Source organism: Cervus canadensis, chromosome 22 (genome assembly GCF_019320065.1).
Source record: "Cervus canadensis isolate Bull #8, Minnesota chromosome 22, ASM1932006v1, whole genome shotgun sequence".
Classification (NCBI taxonomy): Eukaryota; Metazoa; Chordata; class Mammalia; order Artiodactyla; family Cervidae; genus Cervus; species Cervus canadensis.
This window is the reverse complement of record NC_057407.1, coordinates 45,985,492-46,000,026: the sequence shown is the minus strand read 5'-3', so window position 1 is coordinate 46,000,026 and position 14,535 is coordinate 45,985,492. Positions and strand designations below refer to the sequence as shown.

Genomic DNA, 14,535 nt, shown 5'->3' with positions numbered 1-14,535 from the left:
TTTTCTCCCAATCTGAGGGCTGTCTTTCACCTTACTTATAGTTTCCTTTGTAGTGCAAAAGCTTTTAAGTTTCATTAGGTCCCATTTGTTTAGTTTTGCTTTTATTTCCAATATTCTGGGAGGTGGGTCATAGAGGATCTTGCTGTGATTTATGTCGGAGAGTGTTTTGCCTATGTTCTCCTCTAGGAGTTTTATAGTTTCTGGTCTTACATTAGATCTTTAATCCATTTTGAGTTTATTTTTGTGTATGGTGTTAGAAAGTGTTCTAGTTTCATTCTTTTACAAGTGGTTGACCAGTTTTCCCAGCACCACTTGTCAAAGAGGTTGTCTTTTTTCCATTGTATATCCTTGCCTCCTTTGTCAAAGATAAGGTGTCCATAGGTTCGTAGATTTATCTCTGGGCTTTCTATTCTGTTCCATTGATCTATATTTCTGTCTTTGTGGCACACACTTTAATATTGAATACATTATTACAGAGACTAACTGAAGATGGATTCTGTGATAGGTTAAGGACTTTATCTATACAAAGGGGTTGGCAAAGGATGGTCAATTCTAGCTACTGCCTGTTTTGGTAAATAAAGTTTATTGGAGCAGAGCCACATCCATTCATTTTTGTGTTACCTATGGCAGCTTTTCCACTAAAACAAATGAGATCAACAATTGTGGCTGAGATTCTATGGCCACAAAATCCAATACATTTACTATAACGCCCTTTACAAAAAAAAGTTTGCTGATTTCTCATATAGATTATTCCTTTTAGACCTAACAGTCCTTGGAAGTTGATGTTTTTCATCCTTATTTTACCACAAGGGAACCTGAGATTTAGAGAAGGCAAATGGCATGCCCAGATTCAGACAGTAAGTATTGGGAACATGATAAAACTGTCTTTTGACAACCATATACAGTCTCCTATTGGAGTAATTTCCCCACCTCATGGGACATTTGTCTCATAAGAAATCAATCAGAGGACACAGTAGGTCACAGAACTCCGATATTGAGATATCAAGCCAGCCAAGATAACATGAGTATTCTTGCTGGAGCTGAAGGCCATCCCATGTACCTCTGTCCTTTTACTTTTTCAGAAGTGACCCTGTCCACTGATAAAGGAGCACCAGCCTTGTTCTAGTATCCCAACCAACCCTCTACTTTTGTTGTTGTTCAATCACTAAGTCATGTCTGACTCTTTGTGACCCCATGGACTATGGCACACCAGGCTTCCTTGTCCTTCACGATCTCCCACTTTGCTCAAATTCTTATCCACTGAGTCAGTGATGCTAACTAACTATCTCATCATCTGTGGCCCGCTTCTTCTTCTGCCCTCAATCTTTCACTGCATCAGAACCTTTTCCAATGAGTCAGCTCTTCACATCAAGTGGCCAAAATATTTGAGCTTCAACTTCAGCATCAATCCTTCTAATGAATATTCAGGGTTGATTTTCCTTAGAATTGACTGGTTTGATCTTCTTACTGTCCAAGGGACATTCAGGAGTATTCTCCAACACCACAGTTCAAAAGCATCAATTCTTCAGTGCTCAGCTTTCTTCATGGTCCAACTCTCACATCCATACATGACAACTGGAAAAACAATAGCTTTGATTATATGGACTTTTGTCGGTAAAGTGACATCTCTGCTTTTTAATATGCTGTCTAGGTGTGTTATAGCTTTTCTTCCAAGGAGCAAGTGTCTTTTAATTTCATGGCTGCAGTCACCATCTGCAGTGATTTTGGAGCCCAAGAAAATGAAGTCTGTCACTGTTTCCATTGTTTCCCCATCTATTTGCCATGAAGTGATGGGACCAGATGCTATGATCTTCGTTTTTTGAATGTTGAGTTTTAAGCCAACTTTTCATTCTCCTCTTTCACTTTCATCAAGCGGCTCTTTAGCTCTTCTTCACTTTCTGCCATAAGGGTGGTGTCATCTTCATATCTGAGGTTATTGATATTCCTCCCAGCGATCTTGATTCCAGCTTGTGCTTCATCCATCACAGCATTTCACATGATATACTCTGCATATAAGTTAAATAAGCAGGGTAATAAAATACAGCCTGACGCACTCCTTTCCCAATTTGGAACCAGTTCGTTGTTCCATGTACAGTTCTAATTGACCTGCATACATATTTCTCAGGAGGCAGGTAAGGTGGTCTGGTATTCCCATCTCTTTCAGAATTTTCCAGTCTGTTGTGATCTGCACACTCAAAGGCTTTAGTGTGGTCAATGAAGCAGAAGTAGATGTTCTTCTGAAATTCTCTTGCTTTTTTGATGATCCAGTTGATGTTGGCAACTTGATCTCTGGTTCCTCTACCTTTTGTAAATCCAGCTGGAACATCTGAAAGTTCTCAGTTTACATACTATTAAAGCCTAGCTTGGAGAATTTTGAGCATTACTTTTCTCACGAGTGGGATGAATCCAATTGTGCAGCAGTTTGAACATTCTTTGGCACTGGCTTTCTTTGAATGAAAACTGACCTTTTCCAGTCCTGTGGCCACTGCTGAGTTTTCCAAATTTACTGGCATATTGAGTGCAGCATTATAACAGCATCATCTTTTAGGACTTGAAATAGCTCAGCTGGAGTTCCATCACCTCCACTAGGTTTGTTCGTAGCCATGCATCCTAAGGCCTATTTGACTTCCCATTTCAGGAGGTCTGGCTCTAGGTTAGTGATCACACCATGTGGTTATCTGGGTCATATCTGTATAGTTCTTCTGTGTCACCTCTTGGTATCTTCTTGTCACCTCTTCTTGGTATCTTCTGCTTCTGTTAGGTCTATACCATTTCTGTCCTTTATTGTGCCCATTTTTGCATGAAATGTTCCCTTGGTATCTGTAATTTTCTTGAGGAGATCTCTAGTCTTTCCTTTCTATTGTTTTCCTCTATTTCTTTGCAAATGGGTCTCACTTGGGTGCTTATGGGTAAGCGCCTGCATACTAGGAGAAAAGTTACATAACTTAAAGCTGTCAATCAACTTGTTAAATAACACAGGACACAGGGAAGGATCACCACTCTAAAAAACCCAACACTATCCATTTGGCCTGCTCTCCTTTTCTAGAAGCATACTTTTGCTTTTTTAAAAATAAAATTCTGGCTGCTTAAAACTGTGCTATCTGTTGACTGAATTATTTTCTTTGGGAGCACAAAAGCAAAGGTATTGCCACTTTGCTGGTAACACTACTTCTTCTGGTACAAGTACAAACTCTATTTACACTGGAAATTCTTTTTAAAACAATTTTTTTTTCTCCTGGTTGCACTATGCAGCTTGTGAGATCTTAGATCCCTGACCAGGGATTGAACTCAGCCACAGTAGTGAAAGTGCTGTGCCTTAAACACTAGACCACAGGGAATTTCCTAAAACAATCTTATAAAACAGAGAGCAAATCTCAGAAACATGCTCAGCAGACATATTTGCCCTGAGGCAAGTTCCAAGTACCCATATATTTCAGCAACTCAGAAAACATTCCAGCCACTGTCAGTGTCAATAAAGCAGAAGTAAATGTTTTTCTGGAACTCTCTTGCTTTTTCGATGTGTGGATCACAACAAACTGTGGAAAACTCTTCAAGAGATGGGAATACCAGATCACCTTACCTGCCTCCTGAGACTGCATGCAGATCAAGAAGCAACAGTTAGAACTGGACATGGAACAACAGACTGGTTCTAAATTGGGAAAGGAATACGTCAAGGCTGTATACTGTCACCCTGCTTACTTAACTTATATGCAGAGTACCTCATGCGAAATGCTGTGCTGGATGAAGCACAAACTGGAATCAAGATTGCCAGGAGAAATATCAATAACCTCAGATATGCAGATGATACCATGCTAATGGCAGAAAGCGAAGAAGAACTAAAGAGTCTCTTGATGAAAGTGAAAGAGGAGAGTGAAAAAGTTGGCTTAAAAACTCAACATTCAGAAAACTAAGATCATGGCATCTGGTCCCATTACTTCATGGCAAATAAGTGGGGAAACAGTGCAAACAGACTTTATTTTCTTGGGCTCCAAAATCACTGCAGATGGTGACTGCAGCCATGAAATTAAAAGACGCTTACTCCTTGGAAGAAAAGTTATGACCAACCAAGACAGCTTATTAAAAAACAGAGACATTACTTTGCCAACAAAAATACGTCTAGTCAAAGCTATGGTTTTTCCAGTAGTCATATATGGATGAGAGAGTTGGACTATAAAGAAAGCTGAGTGCTGAAAAATTGATGCTTTGGAACTGTGGTATTGGAGAAGACTCTTGAGAGTCCCTTGGACTGCAAGGAGATCCAACCAGTCCATCCTAAAGGAAATCAGTCCTGAATATTCACTGGAAGGACTGATGCTGAAGCTGAAACTCCAATACCTTGGCCATCTGATGCGAAGAGCTGACTCATTTGAAAATACCCTGATGCTGAGCAAGATTGAAGACAGGAGGAGAAGGGGATGATAGAGGATGAGATGGTTGGATGGCATCACCAACCCAGCAGACACGAGTCTGAGTAAACTCCGGGGGTTGGTGATGGACAGGGAGGCCTGGAGTGCTGCGGTTCATGGGGTCGCAAAGAGTCAGACACGACTGAGCAACTGAACTGAACTGAACTGTCAGTGTAAATATATGTCAAAGTCATCCAAGACCTTAGGCATATTAGGTGTCCTGAGGAATACCTGTTAGGGGCAGTCAAAGCTCTTGCTTCCTTCCAGAATGCCTCTGACAGATTCTGATCCTTTCCACCCCCAGGTGGGACATAGACAGGTATAGTGGCTAAAATAGTGACCATAATGAAGAAGGTTGTATTAATGCTGGCATAGGAAACGATGGCAACTAATTCAATCTCAGATCCTTTCCCCCTCTTCCTGAAAATCAAAGGATGGGACTGAAAGCTCCAACCCTCTAATCACAGAGTTGGTTCTCCAGGCAACCAGCCCCCATACTACTTTTAAAAATCACCTTATTAACATAACAAGAGACACCTTTAAAAGTTGTAACAAATACAGCTAAATTAAAAAGAAAAAAAAAAAAGACACCTTTATCACTCTCAGCATTTAGGAAATTCCAAGTTTTAGCCATCTGAATGACCAAATAAATATTTTCCTTATAAATCACAACGTCCCACTTCTCTTCCTCCTCCCAGTATTCACCCCATTCATTCAGGGATGCCTGCATCAAACCCAGGTGAGATGCAAAGTGCTTTGAGAATGCTTTTAGTGGTACCGTGATGACTTTGGCCATAGTGTCTAGAAGTTAGTGACTGACTCCACTGCACAGGACCAAATAATAGCTGAGTCCAGCTCCTGTAGCTTAGAAGCCAAGAACAAATTCTTCCAGCTGGCCACTCATGAGATCACCTTCTGATCATCAAAACCCCACAATAATTCCTTTGGTAAACCCCAGGCTGCTGTTCTCTACAAGAAGCGTTAGGTTGGGAGATTCTGTCGTGTCAACAGCCTCTACAAAGTCAATTAGATACTAACAAAGCTCCACTTACCTTCCTTACTCTAGTGAAAACAGCACACAAAGGGGGAGATTTTCTTTGGAAGAAATACCAGCTTTCCCATCTATGATCACACTCAAGAATTCAGCTGCTTTTACCTGCTCCGCGAGCTTGTTCTGGATTTGAAGGCTTATTAGCTTATCAGTTCATTCTGTATTTATTCAGTTATTTCCAGAGCACCATGCAGTACATAGCTAATGTTCTCTTTCAATACTGGGTCCAATCCTGTAATATAATGTGAGAGTGCATATTTAATCCTGGTGTTGGTGAGCCTTCTATGCAACAAAATATTCTATCTCCCACAGAAAGTGAGTTTAATGGTCTACTTTAGATCATGACACCTTTTGTCAACTTCTAATACTCAGGGGCAACAAAAGCCTCCAGCTTTGCTGTGGCCTTACTATGTTATGATATGTTTCCCCAAGTATTTTTTTGAAATTTAAGTATAGTTGATTTAATGTCAATTTCTGCTGCACAGCAAAGCAATTCTGTTACACATGTGTGTTTGTATGTATGTGTGTGTGTGTGTATGTATAATAATAAGGTCCTACTGTATAGCACAGGGAACTATATTTAATATCCTATGGCAAACTATAATGAAAAAAATACATATATTTTTTCAATATCCTGTGGTAAACTATGACATATATTCATTATAGTTTATATAATAAACTATATTAAAATATAGTAGAAATGAAAGAATATATATATCATTATAGATTATAGCTTACCACAGGATATTGAATGTAGATCCCTGTGCGATACAGTAGGTGCTTATTATTTATCCATTCTATGTATAATAGTTTGCAAATGCCAATCCCCTTGATCTATAATCACCATATTTTCCCAAGTAATTTCTTGACACTGGACCAGTCTGTATTGGCACAGAAACCAACACTACCTCCTTGGTTGTTAAACAGGACAGACCAAAAATATTCCATCCAGGCATTTGGAGTATTGGACGAACTTGTACTACTAAAACATAAAACTGGGCATTACATCCCAAGAGTCATGACCCACTTCAGTGCCTGTTAGCTTCTTTATGAACTGGAATTCAGAAGTGAGGAACCACTGGGTTAGTAAGTAAGCTTCATTTGATATTACTTAGGTTCTTGTGATTGAATAGGCCAATGTCCTCCTCATGATGGACATTTTATTCATCCATGGATGTGTAATTTCCTGTGGTTTGTGAGTTTACCTCTTGCTTTGCAACAGAAAAGATTTAAAACTTCCCCATGGATGAAACCCTCAGGATATCTTCCTGTATATCATCAACATTTCTGTTAATTAAAAATTAGCTCTGTCTCAGAAAGTTAAGATCTGCATGACTATTCACTGTGCAGGAAAATCAGATACAAATAAAGTAAATAGGAAAACAATATTTCTACCAATGAATGCTACATCTGTGAAGAATCATGTTAACTTTCTTCTTTAAGTGACTACTGCTTTCTTACTGAGAAACTCTGTTGTCTAAAATCAGAGCCTCTGGAAAACCTTGTGCTTTACATTTTATCAGTAAGAATGAAACAATTCACCTTCCAGGGATAAAGCTTTAGAAAGGGTGTTTCTGGACATTTTAATAAAAACAAGACCATGGGTCCGTTTTGTTGTCTTAGGGCTGATGTTGATCACTTTAGAAAATTCTGCTCTGCTTTGTCTACGCAATATTTCATTTGTATTTCATCTAAATTTCACGTCTCCACAATCCTACAACCCTACCTCATTCTTTTGTTCAGTTATATGTCCCGTAACATCTCTGGTATGCAGTGTCCTTCATTATAATTTTATCAAGAGATCTGACTTTGCTGTACTACAGGTTTATTCCAGGTGGTCTTAGGTTGATGGGGCTTGGACCCTGTCTTGTTCAGCTTCCAGGGTCCAAACACGGAAAAATTTTAAACAGTTGCGTGTACGAAAAATGCTGCCATGTCAGTAACAAAGGATGTTGCAGCCATCAATTACTGTAACTACCCCAACTATGCACTCAGAGGGGAATCACGACGGAGAAAAGCACAGCATATTGTTTCTAGACAGCCCTAGAAGGACTACAGCTATAATACACTATAGCTGTAATAGCTAAATTATTGCTCAGTCATGTCCAACTCTTTGAGGTCCCATGGACTTGCAGCCCACCAGGTTCCTCTACCCATAGAATTTTCCAGGTAAGAATACTAAAGTGGGGTGCCATTCCCTTCTCCAGGGAATCTTTCCAACCCAAGGATCGAACCCGGTCTCCCACATTGCAGGCAGATTCTCCCTGGTCCGAGACACCATGGGAGCCCATTATCAAAAAGATAATTGCAAAGAGCCCACACTCTTGCATTTTCCCATACATAAAAAAGCACTAAATTCATGAACTTCGCCGGTTTTATTACAAAACTCCTGTATATCCTAGCTCCTCCCTTACCTCTTCAGTAGTCCCTCAGAGAGATCTGAGAGGCTCTCTTCCGATCTTAAGTCCTCAGAAAAGCCACCAAATACAACATAATTCTCAACTGTTAGGTGGTAGTTTTTTCACTTGACTGTAATATGCATTTTTCATCCCTAAATATAATATGCCAGGTAGGAATATTACAGTCTACCATGCCAGTTTCATTATAATTGGGATGAGTTCATATCCCAGAAAGGGTACAGGAACAAGGTTGTCACGGTACTCGGTGGCTTTTACTTCATTTCTTGGAACAGGCTTAGATTTTTTTTTCCCCCTCTTTTTAGTCCCAAACATTTCCTCTGCTAAACTGATGCTTCCATTCCTCATGATTGAGAGGAATAAAAAAACTCGAGACACGTTTACTCAGCTGAGGCTATACAGGTAGACAGCTCTGGCCACGTTGACATTCGCAGGTATTGTGGAAACTGGGGGGAAGGGGACAAGCTGTTGCCCCACCGCCGCAATCCGCGGCCTGGATCCAGGACCAGCGTACTCCTCTGCTCTCAGCCTCAAACTGAAACCCGAAGCAGGGCGCCCGCCTCGCCTTTAACATTTCACCACTTCTTGTCACAAATAGGCACTAGGGCGCTCGGCTTAAAAGGAAACATAGTTTCCAACACACTTCACGCTGACGAAACACCTGAGCCCTACAACGCTCTACGGTCGCTTTGTTTCTCGCGGGCGCCGGCTTTGACCCGCCTTTCCTCTCAGTGATTGGACGAGTAGGAACGGCGTACGACAGGGGCGTGGCCCCGCAGGGAGAGGCTAAGGAAACTACCGGATGGGGTTAGGACGCCATCTTGGATCCTGGCATCCTCCTCGAGTTGCCCTTCCTCCTGGTGATTGGACGAGCCGGTTAGGTGTCCTGGAAGGGACGTAACCAGCCAACCAGACCTGGGAACGTGCGTTTTCTTTTCCCTTGTTTCAAGGGTGTAAATATATGAAATGCTCTTGCTCATTCCTGGACGACCCTGACGTCGCGATGCAGAAAAGGCTTGCTTGGAGAGTTATCTTGCATTTTAATGGAGCTTCGAAAAACCTGAAAACTGCCTGGGGCTGTTTGGGAAGGCGTCTTAAAATACTTCAACGAGTGCTCGCTTCGGCAGCACATATACTAAAATTGGAACGATACAGAGAAGATTAGCATGGCCCCTGCGCAAGGATGACACGCAAATTCGTGAAGTGTTCCATATTAAAAAAAAAAAAAATACTTCAGGGATGCGTTGCCATTTTTCAAAGAGAAAGATGGGGACCACATTCTAGGAAGAGGGAGCTGATTACATGAAAAGTCCCGAAACTTGTTAACTATTGCGATATTAGGGGTAAAGGAGGCAGAATGCCCAGAGAGAAAAAACCTAGGAAGGGGTTGGGATTAGACTATGGAGGCCTTGAATTGCTGGGGAGTTAGGACTTTATCCTGTAGATTGGGCCAGCGGTCCCAAGTCTTTTTGGCACCAGCGACCAATTTCGGGGAAGATAACTGCTCCCCTCCTGCTGTGAGTTCTGGTTGCAGGGAATTGGGGACCCCTGGATTGTGTGGTGAAAAATGGACTTTTGGAGTACTTAAAACAAGTGGGACGTAATCATTTAGTGAACTCTAGAAAAATAACTGGGGAATCCCAGTCTTTCCCAAAGTATTCAGTGAAAGACTTGGGGAGCTTGTTTATTAAATGCAAATTCTTGCTCCTCTGCAGACCTGCAGATCAAGATTCTCTGATTGTAGAGCTAGGAAATGTGTTTGGGGGAAAGAAATGCACAAATCATAAAGGTAGAGATTTGAATGTTCACAAGCTGAACACACTCGTGTAACCAACACTCAGATGAAGCAACTCAGCAGCAGCTCAAAAACCCCGCTTCCCCCTCCAAGCCACTGCTGCCTGCACCAGGGGTAGAAATGACTAGTAACATAGATTAGTTTGCTTGATTTGAATTTTCTATAAATGAAATTACAGAGCATATACTTGAGACCTATAAAACAACTAGCTTGTATTTTTAAATGTCAGTAATATGAACGACACAGATAGGTTTATTACAGATTTTAAAAGATCATACGTAACTAAATGCAGGTTGTAACCCTTCACAAGATTATAAGCCCTTAAGACTTTTTTCATTTGCTGGCAATAACATAAATGGAACAATTTCTAATAGTTAAATTAAGAGTGCAAATTAATAAATTAGGTGGGAATTCCCTGGTGAATCAGTGGTGAGGATCCTGGGCTTTCACTCTGGGTTGAGTCTGGACCCTTGGTCTGGGAACTAGGATCCTGCAAGCCTTGAGGCACAGCCAAAATAATACATACATACATACATACATGTACATACATAAGTGTGTGTATATATATACACACATACATATGACTGTTATTAACTTACTGAATTTGACTATTGTACTGATTATATAAAATCATGCCCTTGTTTCTAAGAAACATCACATTTAAGTGTAAAGGAACATGATGTCTGCAGTTTCCTCTCAAATGGGTCAAAAAAATTATTAAGCAACAGGATAATGTTAACATTTGGGAACTCGAAGTGACATGTTTAGGGGGATTACTTATACTTGTTCTGTAACTTTTCTGTAAAGTTCGAATTCTTTTAAGAAGAAGGGTTAATAAAATTAATGGGGTCACTTACGGAGAGAAAAAAATCGTACTAAGACATCAGTAACATTTAGACGAATAGTGGAAGAAAAGATGGAAGAACGTTAAAAGATGAAGTCGAAAGGACTGCAAACAGTCACAAAGGAAAGCACAGCTTCTGTGCTCTTCTGCACCCTGAAGTCTTAAGAAACAGCTGCTCACGCGCGGTGTCGACTAAGCCAAACCCACGAAACCCAACCACAAAGCATAGCCGAGCTCCAGCAGACTCCGCCATGTTTTCCCAGTGACCATGTGTGCGCGTACGTGCGTACGTCCCAACCAATCGGTGCCCACGTCGGCGACTCGTTCACTATCGGGGCGGGGCGGCCTTCTACACTTGCGCAAGGTTGGGCGGGCCCTCTTCCTTCTCGCCGAACGCCGCCAACATGGTGAGTATCGCCGGCGCGGGCTCCATGTCTGACCCCTATACCGCTCCGAGCAGCTTTGCCTGGGCTGGGGGCCGGAGGCGAGCAGCGGCGCTCAGTGGGTCTTAGGTATTGTGCAGTGAGGTTCCCCGGGTGGGCAAGACACAAGAGTTGGGAGCTTTCAGGATGCGCGCCCGAGGAGCGCGTGGAGGGCCCGGCATGCCGGGCGCTCGCTGGGTCACGCGTGCGCGCTCTGGCCGCCTCCGCCGCGTCGTTGCGGCGGCCAGTGGCCTAGCCAGCCCGCCGTGGCCGAAGCAGAGCGTTGCATGGTGGTCTGGCCGTGCTGGCTTCGTGGACCTGGAGGCCAGCGGGAGCCTGACTTGCCACCGTTCCCTCTGTGGATTTCGTCAATCCTGGTTGTCCCATGGCACTTGGGCGTGTTTTCCTCAACATTCTTTTTTTCCTGTTTTTAGCCATACTATATTTAAGTTACAAAGACGGCAAACTGGATCGTATTTTTAATCAGTCTCGTTGTTCTCTCTCCCCCCGCGCCTCCCAATTTTAGGTGTTCAGGCGCTTCGTAGAGGTTGGCCGGGTGGCCTACGTCTCCTTTGGGCCTCATGCCGGGAAGCTGGTCGCGATTGTAGATGTTATTGATCAGAACAGGGTAAGTGTAAGGAAAAGTGTCACGGCTTCACATGGCACTGGAGGCAGTGTAGACGACAGAGGTAAATGGTTTCAACGGCCCTCTTAAGATAGTACAATGGGTGGTAGTTTTAGTTAAACAGCCAGCGCAGATAGGGGTTACAGAGCAGAGGCTTGAATTGACCTGTACTGCTGGGTTTGAGTAATACTTCTGTCTTTTAAACTAGGCAGTTTTCTTTTTTTTTAAAATAAATTTATTCACTTTAATTGGAGGCTAATTACTTTACAATATTGTAGTGGTTTTCCTATACATTGACATGAATCACCTACGGGTGTACGTGTGTTCCCCATCCTGAACCCCCCTCCCGCCTACCTCCCCATCCCATCCTTCTGGGTCGTCCCAGTGCACCAGCCCCGAGCACCCTGTCCCATGCATCAAACCTGGACTGGCGATCCGTTTCACATTTGATAATATACATGTTTCAGTGAAACTAGGCAGTTTTAAACTAAAGGTGGGCTAAAACATTGGCGAGATGTAAATCATTTATTATGTTCAAAGCGAATTTGGAACAAAGCCAGTCCCATAGAAAGCCCTCGTTTCCTGTTGTCACTACTTGAGCACCACAAACTAAGGGATTGAGCAAAGATAGTTTTTTTTTGTGGGAAGTGGAAGGATTAAAGACAAAACTATATGTTGGGTTCTATGCTTAACTTACTGCTAAGTCCTTTTTTAACCTTTAAGAAAGATTTTAAATATAAGAATTTGATGATTCTGAAAAGACTAATATTATGTAGGATATCTGCATTTTGAATGCTGTTACATTTTTATACTGAGATCCTTGATCTTAACCTCTTCTAGGCTTTGGTGGATGGACCTTGCACTCAAGTAAGGAGACAAGCTATGCCTTTCAAATGCATGCAGCTCACTGACTTCATCCTCAAGTTCCCGCACAGGTAACTATCCAACTATCACCCCCTCCCATAGTTTTATTAATACTAGTAAAAGTTTGCTTAATTTCATTTAAAAATGTTGTTGGTTATTTTTTTTTTTCTCTTGAGAATATAGTAAGCAGTGTGAGAGTGAGAGCCATTTAGAAGAGAGATTTGCATTGTAAAACTAGACATTATTTACTAATAAAATGCCTTGTGATCCGGTGGTTCTCTGGCTTTCCCTTTGTCCAGATTTCCCATTCTTTTTCTCTTGTGCCCCTTTCTTTCAGGATTCACACAACAGAGAACCTCCTATATGTGTGGTTCCCTGAACATGTGTTAGTCAATTTTAGCTTTAGAACAAAAACTACTATCATTAGTTGAACTTTTCATATGTGTCAGCTAATACTTAACATTACTGTCATCTCCTTATGACAGCCACCAAAGAAGTTCTATTCCTGGCTATTCATGAGCAATTAAGGCAGTCATTCTGTGATTTTTAACATGATGTAGGTTACAGAAGTTAAAAACTGGTGTGTTGCTGTGTGGTGACGATTGTTTGCAGTGTAACCTGTGCTATGACTGGTTTACTTTATAAGCATACTGGATTTTGATGTTTGAAAGAAATTCTAAAGTGGTTATAATTCCATTTTATGGCATTTGAACACAAATCTTTAAGCATTACTGTACAGAATAAAGCAAGCCATAAGGGACAACTATGTTATTTATGAAAAGGAAATTGCTTTCTACTCATCCACTATTTGAGTGATATATGCACATTATTAGAGGTGATTTTTAAACTCTGAAAGTGGAGTGGTTTGCATATTTTTATTTTAAAAATTGTGTGTTTGGAGGATATAAGACATCCTGGCTTAGTGAACACTGTTGGAACAAGTAGAAGATAACATTGTGCCTTGTGCTGTGTTCTGTGGAGACAACTACAACTGGAAGTAGAAAACGCAAGGGTTCTTGTGGCATTTTTCTTGTGCTTTTTCTAAGCTGTCCTTGAATCTGTGTGACGTCAGAGCTGATTTCTTAAATCTTTGTTCTTGGTTCTTTCTAGTGCCCGCCAGAAGTATGTCCGGAAAGCCTGGGAGAAGGCAGATATCAATGCAAAGTGGGCAGCCACAAGGTGGGCCAAGAAGATTGAAGCCAGAGAAAAGGTAATGATTTAGAGATATTTGAATTTGGACATGTTCTGATTTTGGAGGATTAGAAGGTGGTTTGACAAGAGTTCTTTTTTTTGGAAACACAGAAAGCCAAGATGACAGATTTTGATCGTTACAAAGTCATGAAGGCAAGGAAAATGGTAAGTTTTTGTGATTGTTGTGTTCCAGCACTGAATTTATTTGTCCGGTAATTCTTTTTGCCTAAGTGTATTGACCATAAAGTTGACTTCCTAGAATTCTTATCCATTATAAGGGTGGTCTCCTGTATCTATCTATATATCCATATATATTGGATGGGTAAGAGTTTTGTGTGCATATATAATGAACATTTTTATTGAAATTTTTCAGAGGAACAGACTAATCAAAATTGAAGTTAAGAAACTTCAAAAGGCAGCTCTCCTAAAAGCCTCTCCCAAGAAAGCCCTTGCTGCTAAGGGGGCAGCTGCAGCAGCTGCTGCCGCTGCCAAGGTTCCAGCGAAAAAGATCACCACCGGGGGTAAGAAGGCTCCAGCCCAGAAGGTTCCTGCCCAGAAGGCCGCAGGCCAGAAGGCTGCACCTCCTGCTAAATCTCAGAAGGGTCAGAAAGCTCCATCCCAGAAAGCACCTGCTCCAAAGGCATCTGGCAAGAAAGCATGAGTCTGTAAGAGGCTATTCAAATCAGAATAAAGGTTCTTTTTGACGTGCTGGCAAATTATTTAATCTGTGGATTAGTCTTGTTGCTGGGGCTGGCTTTATGAAGTAGATTGATGGTAGGATTGTTACTGTCCTCATTGGAGAAGGAATTCCTGAGTCCCACTCTGTCCAGACTCAGATACTATCAAGTCATCACACAAAGTCCTAAGTAATGTTCTTACGGGAAATCATGATAATTAGGCCACTGGGTTAATTTTCTTTC

General features: G+C 41.6%; 1 protein-coding gene and 1 non-coding gene across 2 annotated transcripts; both read left to right on the top strand.

The window, feature by feature from the left end:
• The first annotated feature begins 8,985 nt into the window (after positions 1 to 8,985).
• Positions 8,986 to 9,092, top strand: LOC122425264. Its single transcript, XR_006264800.1, has one exon. It is a non-coding gene; the product is annotated as a U6 spliceosomal RNA (small nuclear RNA).
• A 1,743-nt stretch (positions 9,093 to 10,835) lies between these two features.
• Positions 10,836 to 14,334, top strand: RPL14 (ribosomal protein L14). Its single transcript, XM_043443405.1, has 6 exons — positions 10,836 to 10,920; positions 11,462 to 11,563; positions 12,401 to 12,495; positions 13,535 to 13,634; positions 13,727 to 13,780; positions 13,989 to 14,334. The coding sequence occupies exons 1-6, from the start codon at positions 10,918 to 10,920 to the stop codon at positions 14,274 to 14,276; spliced, it is 642 nt and encodes a 213-aa protein (XP_043299340.1). The 5' UTR covers positions 10,836 to 10,917; the 3' UTR covers positions 14,277 to 14,334.
• The last annotated feature ends 201 nt before the right edge of the window (positions 14,335 to 14,535 follow it).

Coding starts and splice junctions, on each gene's coding strand:
- RPL14 (XM_043443405.1), top strand. Junction 12,496..13,534: donor ATCCTCAAGTTCCCGCACAG/GTAACTATCCAA, acceptor GGTTCTTTCTAG/TGCCCGCCAGAAGTATGTCC. Junction 13,781..13,988: donor TCATGAAGGCAAGGAAAATG/GTAAGTTTTTGT, acceptor GAAATTTTTCAG/AGGAACAGACTAATCAAAAT.